Here is a 10,494-nt window from a genome sequence, read left to right as displayed (position 1 = left end):
AGGGGCCGAATGGCCTACTCCTGCTCCTATCTTCTATGTTTCCATGTAGCAGGGTGGTCTCTTTGATAGTTTCAATCGCCTAAAGGGGTCGGAAAGGAATTTTCGAGATATGTTCCACTAATTGGGCTGGGGGCAGTCAGCGGAGGGGGTGGCGGCGGGGGCTGGGGATATTGCAGTGCCGGCGGTGACCGGGGGCGGCGCTGTCGCGGGCGGGGGCCTGCAGTGCCGACAGGGACCGGGGGGCGGCGCAGTCGCGGGCGGTGGCCTGCAGTGCCGACAGGGACCGGGGGCGGCGCTGTCGCGGGCGGGGGCCTGCAGTGCCGGCAGGGACCGGGGGCGGCGCGAGCGTGGGCCTGCACTGCCGGCGTGGTCCGGCGGTGGCGCTGTCGCAGGCGGTACCACCTCCTCTTTCCGGTGGGCGCCGCGTTGTTCGGTCGCTCGACGCCGCGTGTCCCGGTGTGAGTGCGAGAAATGCCGGCCAGATTCAGCTGCGAATCCCAGGACCCGGAGCCCAGTATGGAGGCAGAGCCCGAGAGCAGGAAGGCGCTGAAGAAAAGCAAGGTGAGGGCGGCCCGGCTAGGCCGAAGTAGCACTCAACCCGGGATCCTGCCGCTGTGCCCGGGCTGTTAATCCGGGGTGCATAGGCCCGTCTTTATTTAAGTGGCAACGGAGGGTAGAGAGAGGGGCCGAGGCTCGATCAGCTGTCTGGAGCCTGGTGAGTGAGAATGTCTGGGGACATGTGTCCGCCACGTTGTTACATTTCAATCATTACTGTTTTAATTGCAGAAAGATAAAAAGAGGAAACACTCGGAAGGAAGCGGGAGCTCTGAAAAAAGGCCAAAGCACAAGGAAAATGGCGAATTCGAAGAACACCAGCAATCCTCTGATGAAAGTGACCTGACGCCTCCAAAATCAAAAAAACGCAAGTCCGAGAACAACGATGGTGACGAGAAGGCTGTAAGAAAAAGTAAAAAGAAAGAAAAAAACGGATTGCTAAAAGAGTCAAAACCTGAACCCACTCCACGTTCCAGTGACGACTCCAGCCAGTGCTCAGAGGGCGAAATAGAGGAGGTAAGAATGTGGAATCGTCACCATTTCAGGGAGAGGAATCATCCCTGCATTCGGTGCTGAATGTTTTGAGCAGTGCGCACTGTCTCCCACCCTGTGTAATACCATCACACTCACTTTCCAGTGACCCATCTCCTGTCAGCAACTGTTGCCGGTGAGCAGAGAATGCTTTCTGTGTTGCCGGTGAGCAGAGAATGCTTTCTGTGTTGCCGGTGGCGATTGTCCCAACTCCCGTTTTACCTAGGGACGACGGCAGTGTCAGAATGACCCGGTGTGTGTGGAGAACAGTCCTGCTGTTACAGATAACCTTTCTATACTGTATGTACCCGTGTTAAGCTGAAGTGTGCAAAACATGTTTTAATTATATTTTAAAAAGCAATGGTGAAATACTTTTAATACTTTAAATGTTGCTTTATAGGATCTAACCCCCGAACAGAAGAAAGGGGCCTTTTCAAATTTCAGAATCTCTCAAGAGACTATTGAACTGCTGAAGGGTATGTGTGTTTTCTGTTTTCCCTTGGAGATTGGTACTGTTTGTGATCTCACTGACTGCTTTTAGCGTCTTGTGATCTCTTGTACAAGACTTTCAAGTCCGCGGCCACGAATCAGTGGCTATTTATTTATTTGTTGCTGCTTATGTGCATATGAATGATGTCTTTATTATGTGCTTTGCCATCATGTCCATCTCCAGCAGTCTTTGCTGCTGTACTGTTTGAAATTCCTGTGCTTAGTGCCAGTTAACTCACACGGGGGTCAGGGCTCTCGGGGTCCAACATGCGACAGTGAGTGCCCGCAACCTATTAATTGATTGGGGTATGGTAACTGAGCCCAGCCCTGTCTTTGCCCGATATCTGCCTTTTCCATCAAGGGTCACTGGCAGTCAGGAACGGGAACCCTGGTGACTTCTCTCTCAGGCAGCATGGCTGGGATCAGTTCATGGCACAGGTTGGGGACTGAGCCTGGGGCCTTTCGCTTGGCTGGATGGGTACTACACCAGGCATTGCCTTTACCCAATAGGCCAGTGGATAGCCTGTTCCCAATTCCTGGTAATTCAGAACCTGGAGGGAACATTATGGTTGTAGAGTATGTAGTTTTTACAAAAGGGTAAGTACCAGTGTAAAGCGGTTATCGTGCCCCAAATCCTCTGACGTCCTATTTTCCTGACTGGTGATGCTGTTGTTTTTAAAGACTTCTCACTGAGATAAACTCAGTAGCAGGGCAGCGATGTAGATGTCCAAGCTTTTGCCTTTGAGGACCTCATAGGCACATGACCTGGCGTCTTGGCCAGTTCATTTGCACGTCTCAAGCAATGTTCCCGCTGGGCAAGGTCTCACGCAGGCCGCTCACCAGTTTTTACATTGTAAAGACCGCGCGTGCACAGAAATTTACAGGGACCGCACATTGAAAGAAACAGGCCGCGCAGAACAAAGCCCAGTTTACAGGGAACATTGCCCTCAAGTTGTTGATACTAACTGATTTTGGTGTTGTGATTTAGGAAACACCATAGGTAGAGTTAGAAGCAATAAAGGATACAAGACTCTGGTGCCAGTTGTCTGTAGACCACCTGTACGTACTCAAGTCTTATAATTTTAATTTTCACATAGACTGGGAGAAGCCAAACAGCTTAAGTAAAATCCTAGGATGATGCAGCACAGAAAGAGGCCATTCGGCCCATCCTGCTTGTGTCATCTCTTGGAAAGAGCGATCAATTAGTCCCACTCCCCTGCTCTATCCACAGAGCCTTGCAAATCTTCCCATTTCAAGCATTTACCCAATTCCCTTTTGAAAGTTATTGAATCTGCTTCTACCACCCTTAAGGCAGTGCATTCCAGATCATTATAACTTGCTGCATAATTTTTTTCCCTGTCCATGTTGCATCTTTTTTTTTGCCAATTACCTTCAATCGGTGCCCTCTGGTTACTGACCCTTCTGCCACTGGAAACAGTTTCTCCTTATTTACTCTATCAAAACCCTTCAGGATTTTGAACACCTCTTAAATCTCCCCATAACCTTCTCTGCTCTAAGGAGAATGATCCCAGCTTCTCCAATCTCTCCACATAACTGAAGTCCCTCATCTCTGGTACCATTCTAGTAAATCTCCTCTGCACCCTCTCCAAGGCCTTAACATCCTTCCTATAGTGTGGTGCCCAGAATTGGACACAATACTCCAGCTGAGGCCTAACCAGTGTTTTATAAAGGTTCAGCATACCTTCCTTACTTTTGTACTCTATACCCTTCATGATTTTGAACGCTTATATCAAATCTTCCCTTACCCTTTTCTGCTCTAAGGAAAACAACCCCAGTTTCTCTAGAATCATAAAAGTTTACGGCACAGAAGGCAGCCATTCGGCCTATCGTGTCTCTGCCGGTAACTGCACATAACAAGTCTTTCATCCCTGGTACCATTCTAGCAAATCTCCTCTGCACCCTCTCTAAGACCTTGGTGCCCAGAATTGGCCACAATACTCCAGCTGGGGCCTAACCAGTGTTTTATAAAGGTTCAGCATACCTTCCTTACTTTTGTACTCTGTCTCTGTTTATAAAGCTAAGGATCCCAAATGCCATTTTTACAGTCTTCTCAACTTGTCCTGCCACCTTCAAAGACTTGAGTACGTACACCCCCAGGTCTCTGTTCCTGTACCCCTTGTAAATGTAGTTTATATTGTCTCTCATTACTACCAACATTAATCACTTCACATTTTTCTGCATTAAATTTCATCTGCCATGTGTATGCCCTTTTCACCAGTCTGTTTATATCCTCCTGAAGTCTGTTACTATCCTACTTACTGTTGCTACATTTGAGTTTTGTGTCATCTGCAAACTTTGAAATTATGTCTTGTATGTCCAGGTCGTTAATATATTTCAAAAAGAGCAGTGGTCCTAATACCGACCCCTGGGGAACACCATTGCACATTTCCCTCCAGTTCCGTTCACCACTGCGCTCTGCTTTCTGTCCCTTAGCCAATTTAGTATCCACACTGCCACTGTCCCTTTAATCACATGGGCTTCAATTTTGTTAACAAGTCTATTATGTGGTACTTTGTTAAACGTCTTTTGAAAGTCCATATACACAACATCAACTGCACTACCCTCATCAGCCCTCTCCGTTACTTCATCAAAGAACTCGATCAAGTTAGTCAAACATGTTTTGCCTTTAATAAATTGATGCTGGTTTTCATTTATTAACCCATAATATTTTTCCAAGTGCCAATTAATTTTTACTAGATCAATGTCTCTAAACATTTCCCCATTGCCAATGTTGGGCTGACTGGCCTTTTGTTCCCAGGTTTATTCCTCTCCCTTTTTTTGAACATGGCTGTAATATTTGCAATCCTCCAGACCTCCAGAAATTATGTCTTGTATGTCCAGGTCGTTAATATATTTCCACATCCCCCTGTATCTCTTGCCCAAAACCTTAAATGTGTCCCCTAGTCCTTGTACCATCAACTAGTGGGAACAGCCTTTCCCCGTCTAGCCTATCCAAACCCGTCATAATCTTGTACACTTCTATCAAATCACCCATCAACCTCCTTTGCTCTGATGAAAACAAATCCAGCTTCTCCAACCTGTCCTTGGAGCTAAGATCCCCCATCCCCAGAACCATTCTGGTAAATCTCCTCTGCACCCTCTCAAGGGCCTTCACATCCTTCCTAAAGTGTGGTGACCAGAACTGGACACAATACTCCAGTTGTGGATTTGATTATTCTTTTTATCTCTTATCTCTATCCACATGGATTCTATTTCTGTCTTTTTTTTCTACTACCATTGTTATCTCTAATAAGTACAGCTACTCCACCTCCTTTTCCCCCTTGCTATCTTTTCTAAATATGTTATACCCTACAATGTTTAATTCCCAGTCCTGATTTTTCTGCAGCCATGTCTCAGTAATCCCTACTATATCTGGTTCTTCACAATGTATTATTGCCTCCAGTTCCCCCTGTATTATTACGGACATTGTGCATTGCTGTACAGACAGTTTAACACTTTTTTAATAGCAGTCCCTCACTTTACTTTTAACCAGCTTTATACTCTATTTAGTCCCTGGCTATTTCTGTCCTCCCTTAGTTTAGTTTTTCCTGTGCTATTTCCCTCCAGCATTACTAGAAGCGATTTCCTGTGGTGGGGGGGGCGGGGTTAGTCCTGAACAAGGGGTCATAATCTTCAAATTAGAGCCCGGCCATTCAGGGGTGATGTCAGGAAGCACCTCTTCACACAAAGGGGAGTGGAAATCTGGAACTCTAGCCCCCCAAAAAACTGCTAAGGCTGGGGGTCAATTCAAAATTTCAAAACTGAGAGCGACCGATTTTTGTTAGGTAAGGGTAATAAGGGACATGGAGCAAAGGTGGGTAAATTGAGTTAAGATACAGATCACAGATACTGATCTCATTGAATAGCCTCCACCAGTTCCTAATGTTTATCCACCAATGAGGCAAAAGCGTAAAAACAATCAGACCTTTCCAAACCGTCGTCCACTCCATCCGGAAAAAGCAGCGAGTAATAAGTGAACGGAGGTCAGACTGGGCCACAGAGTGAGCCCCAAGAGAGGGCACTGAGCCCCCGAGTGAGTGAGACGGCACTGAGCCCCAGAGCGAGTGAGAGAGACGGCACTGAGCCCCAGAGTGAGTGAGAGCGATGGCACTGAGCCCCAGAGTGAGTGAGAGAGACGGCACTCAGCCACAGAGTGAGCCCCAAGAGAGGGCACTGAGCCCCCGAGTGAGTGAGACGGCACTGAGCCCCAGAGCGAGTGAGAGACGGCACTGAGCCACAGAGTGAGCCCCAAGAGAGGGCACTGAGCCCCAGTGAGTGAGACGGCACTGAGCCCCCGAGTGAGTGAGACGGCACTGAGCCCCAGAGCGAGTGAGAGAGACGGCACTGAGCCCCCGAGTGAGAGAGAGACGGCACTGAGCCCCAGAGCGAGTGAGAGAGACGGCACTGAGCCCCCGAGCGAGTGAGAGATGGCACTGAGCCCCAGAGCGAGTGAGAGACGGCACTGAGCCCCAGAGCGAGTGAGAGACGGCACTGAGCCCCAGAGCGAGTGAGAGAGAGAGAGACGGCACTGAGCCCCAGAGCGAGTGAGAGAGAGAGACGGCACTGAGCCCCAGAGTGAGTGAGAGAGAGAGACGGCACTGAGCCCCAGAGCGAGTGAGAGACGGCACTGAGCCCCCGAGCGAGTGAGAGACGGCACTGAGCCCCAGAGCGAGTGAGAGAGAGAGAGACGGCACTGAGCCCCAGAGCGAGTGAGAGAGAGAGACGGCACTGAGCCCCAGAGTGAGTGAGAGAGAGAGACGGCACTGAGCCCCAGAGCGAGTGAGAGACGGCACTGAGCCCCCGAGCGAGTGAGAGAGACGGCACTGAGCCCCCGAGCGAGTGAGAGAGACGGCACTGAGCCCCCGAGCGAGTGAGAGAGACGGCACTGAGCCCCCGAGCGAGACGGCACTGAGCCCGAGAGCGAGTGAGAGAGACGGCACTGAGCCCCCGAGCGAGTGAGCGAGACGGCACTGAGCCCCCGAGCGAGTGAGAGACGGCACTGAGCCCCCGAGCGAGTGAGAGAGACGGCACTGAGCCCCCGAGCGAGTGAGAGAGACGGCACTGAGCCCCCGAGCGAGTGAGAGAGACGGCACTGAGCCCCAGAGCGAGTGAGAGAGACGGCACTGAGCCCCAGAGCGAGTGAGAGAGACGGCACTGAGCCCCAGAGCGAGTGAGAGAGACGGCACTCAGCCACAGAGTGAGCCCCAAGAGAGGGCACTGAGCCCCCGAGTGAGTGAGACGGCACTGAGCCCCAGAGCGAGTGAGAGACGGCACTGAGCCACAGAGTGAGCCCCAAGAGAGGGCACTGAGCCCCAGTGAGTGAGACGGCACTGAGCCCCCGAGTGAGTGAGACGGCACTGAGCCCCAGAGCGAGTGAGGGAGACGGCACTGAGCCCCCGAGTGAGAGAGAGACGGCACTGAGCCCCAGAGCGAGTGAGAGAGACGGCACTGAGCCCCCGAGCGAGTGAGAGACGGCACTGAGCCCCAGAGCGAGTGAGAGAGAGAGAGACGGCACTGAGCCCCAGAGCGAGTGAGAGAGAGAGACGGCACTGAGCCCCAGAGTGAGTGAGAGAGAGAGACGGCACTGAGCCCCAGAGCGAGTGAGAGACGGCACTGAGCCCCCGAGCGAGTGAGAGAGACGGCACTGAGCCCCCGAGCGAGTGAGAGAGACGGCACTGAGCCCCCGAGCGAGTGAGAGAGACGGCACTGAGCCCCCGAGAGAGACGGCACTGAGCCCCAGAGCGAGTGAGAGAGACGGCACTGAGCCCCAGAGCGAGTGAGAGAGACGGCACTGAGCCCCAGAGCGAGTGAGAGACGGCACTGAGCCCCCGAGTGAGAGAGACGGCACTGAGCCCCCGAGTGAGAGAGACGGCACTGAGCCCCCGAGTGAGAGAGACGGCACTGAGCCCCCGAGTGAGAGAGACGGCACTGAGCCCCCGAGGGAGAGAGACGGCACTGAGCCCCCGAGTGAGAGAGACGGCACTGAGCCCCAGAGCGAGAGAGAGAGACGGCACTGAGCCCCAGAGCGAGTGAGAGACGGCACTGAGCCCCCGAGTGAGAGAGACGGCACTGAGCCCCCGAGTGAGAGAGACGGCACTGAGCCCCCGAGTGAGAGAGACGGCACTGAGCCCCCGAGTGAGAGAGACGGCACTGAGCCCCCGAGTGAGAGAGACGGCACTGAGCCCCCGAGTGAGAGAGAGAGACGGCACTGAGCCCCCGAGTGAGAGAGACGGCACTGAGCCCCCGAGTGAGAGAGACGGCACTGAGCCCCCGAGTGAGAGAGACGGCACTGAGCCCCCGAGTGAGAGAGACGGCACTGAGCCCCCGAGTGAGAGAGACGGCACTGAGCCCCCGAGTGAGAGAGACGGCACTGAGCCCCCGAGTGAGAGAGACGGCACTGAGCCCCAGAGCGAGAGAGAGAGACGGCACTGAGCCCCAGAGCGAGTGAGAGAGACGGCACTGAGCCCCCGAGCGAGAGAGAGATGGCACTGAGCCCCCGAGCGAGAGAGAGAGACGGCACTGAGCCCCAGAGCGAGAGAGAGAGACGGCACTGAGCCCCCGAGAGAGAGAGACGGCACTGAGCCCCAGAGCGAGTGAGAGAGAGACGGCACTGAGCCCCAGAGCGAGTGAGAGAGAGACACGACACTGAGCCCCAGAGCGAGTGAGAGAGAGACACGGCACTGAGCCCCAGAGTGAGTGAGAGAGAGAGACGGCACCGAGCCCCAGAGCGAGCGAGAGAGACGGCACCGAGCCCCAGAGCGAGCGAGAGAGACGGCACCGAGCCCCAGAGCGAGCGAGAGAGACGGCACCGAGCCCCAGAGCGAGCGAGAGAGACGGCACCGAGCCCCAGAGCGAGCGAGAGAGACGGCACCGAGCCCCAGAGCGAGTGAGAGACGGCACTGAGCCCCCGAGTGAGAGAGACGGCACTGAGCCCCCGAGTGAGAGAGACGGCACTGAGCCCCCGAGTGAGAGAGACGGCACTGAGCCCCCGAGTGAGAGAGACGGCACTGAGCCCCCGAGTGAGAGAGACGGCACTGAGCCCCCGAGTGAGAGAGACGGCACTGAGCCCCCGAGTGAGAGAGACGGCACTGAGCCCCCGAGTGAGAGAGACGGCACTGAGCCCCCGAGTGAGAGAGACGGCACTGAGCCCCCGAGTGAGAGAGACGGCACTGAGCCCCCGAGTGAGAGAGACGGCACTGAGCCCCAGAGCGAGAGAGACGGCACTGAGCCCCCGAGCGAGAGAGAGAGACGGCACTGAACCCCAGAGCGAGTGAGAGACGGCCCTGAGCCCCAGAGCGAGTGAGACGGCACTGAGCCCCAGAGCGAGTGAGAGAGAGAGACGGCACTGAGCCCCAGAGCGAGTGAGAGAGACGGCACTGAGCCCCAGAGCGAGTGAGAGAGACGGCACTGAGCCCCAGAGCGAGTGAGAGAGACGGCACTGAGCCCCAGAGCGAGTGAGACGGCACTGAGCCCCAGAGCGAGTGAGAGAGAGAGACGGCACCGAGCCCCAGAGCGAGCGAGAGAGACGGCACCGAGCCCCAGAGCGAGCGAGAGAGACGGCACCGAGCCCCAGAGCGAGCGAGAGAGACGGCACCGAGCCCCAGAGCGAGCGAGAGAGACGGCACCGAGCCCCAGAGCGAGCGAGAGAGACGGCACCGAGCCCCAGAGCGAGCGAGAGAGACGGCACCGAGCCCCAGAGCGAGCGAGAGAGACGGCACCGAGCCCCAGAGCGAGCGAGAGAGAAGGCACCGAGCCCCAGAGCGAGCGAGAGAGACGGCACCGAGCCCCCGAGCGAGCGAGAGAGGCGGCACCCAGCCCCCGAGCGAGCGAGAGAGGCGGCACCCAGCCCCCGAGCGAGCGAGAGAGGCGGCACCCAGCCCCCGAGCGAGCGAGAGAGGCGGCACCCAGCCCCCGAGCGAGCGAGCCCCGAGAGACACAGCGTTCTCATCATTGCTCTCAGTGCAGGCAGTTTCACAGTTGCCTGGCTTCTGTTGCTGTATGTGTGCACTCGCTTTGCTAATGTGCCTTTGGGGGAAGCGGTCTCACTGTTTCGGGAGGCAGCACCTGCAGTATTTTCTTTTTGTATTAATGTTTTTAATCTGTTGCATTCCTCTGGTTACTGTCCTATAGGCCGAGGGGTGACTTACTTGTTTCCAATACAAGCACAGACGTTCAACTGCATCTACGACGGGAGTGACTGCGTGGCACAGGCTAGGACTGGCACCGGCAAAACCTTCTCCTTCGCCATCCCACTGGTGGAAAAGCTGCAGTCGGATGCTGCTGACCGGAGGAGGAATCGGCCTCCCAAGGTAAACCTCCAGCTGGACTGCTACAGCACCTTTTGAGAAAGAAAGGAGCTGTGTCTGCCTGTCGATGTCATGCCCAAAGAAGGGACTCTCTTGCTCATAAGTTGAGCACCAGGATGGCAACTCATTGGGTTGAGATGGTGACGAGTTCGGAGAGGAACGCTCACCCTCCCACCCCTCTCCCCGAGGGTACTGATTCTTGCCGCCTTTCAGTACCTCACCCAAACGGCCATTTCTCTCGAGTATGCCTGGGCGATGAGCTTCCTCGTGCTATTCCATCAAAGAGGGTAGCGCAGTTCAATTTCCCCCCCAGCGTCCTTTGTTAATACAAGAAGGTTTTCTATTCCTCACGTGAAGGCAAGTGAGATGCTTTAAAGGGTCTTGAGTCCCAGCAGGTAACGAGGCCTTAAAGCTGGGATTGAATGCTGGAACCAGGAAAAGGTCTGATAGTCTTCTAGCACCCCTGCCTCCGAATCCAGCTGGAGAAGGCACGCTGGGGAGAGCAGCGATGGAGTGAGAAACTGAAACTGGCTATCCAGGAAAGAGATCCTGAACACTGGTTGATTGTATTTTGGGGGAAGTGCATAATAAT

At 54.6% G+C, this 10,494-nt stretch overlaps 1 protein-coding gene across 2 annotated transcripts in view; it reads left to right on the top strand.

Annotated features, from left to right (window-relative positions):
• Window positions 1–402: 402 nt before the first annotated feature.
• Window positions 403–10,494, top strand: part of ddx21 (DEAD (Asp-Glu-Ala-Asp) box helicase 21) — a 220,740-nt gene continuing 210,648 nt past the window's right edge. For both annotated transcript variants that reach the window (XM_085995049.1, XM_085995048.1), the window contains exons 1-4: window positions 403–561; window positions 787–1,071; window positions 1,487–1,562; window positions 9,727–9,905. In XM_085995049.1, the coding sequence (XP_085851175.1) occupies window positions 472–561; window positions 787–1,071; window positions 1,487–1,562; window positions 9,727–9,905 (630 nt within the window). In that variant the 5' untranslated portion in view covers window positions 403–471. The remainder of the gene's footprint in view (window positions 562–786; window positions 1,072–1,486; window positions 1,563–9,726; window positions 9,906–10,494) is intronic.

Source organism: Somniosus microcephalus, chromosome 8, assembly GCF_052327205.1.
Source record: "Somniosus microcephalus isolate GS21.2 chromosome 8, FLI_Smic_1.0, whole genome shotgun sequence".
NCBI lineage: Eukaryota > Metazoa > Chordata > Chondrichthyes > Squaliformes > Somniosidae > Somniosus > Somniosus microcephalus.
The sequence above is the reverse complement of the archived record's forward strand: the minus strand, read 5'-3'. Positions and strand labels throughout refer to the sequence as shown.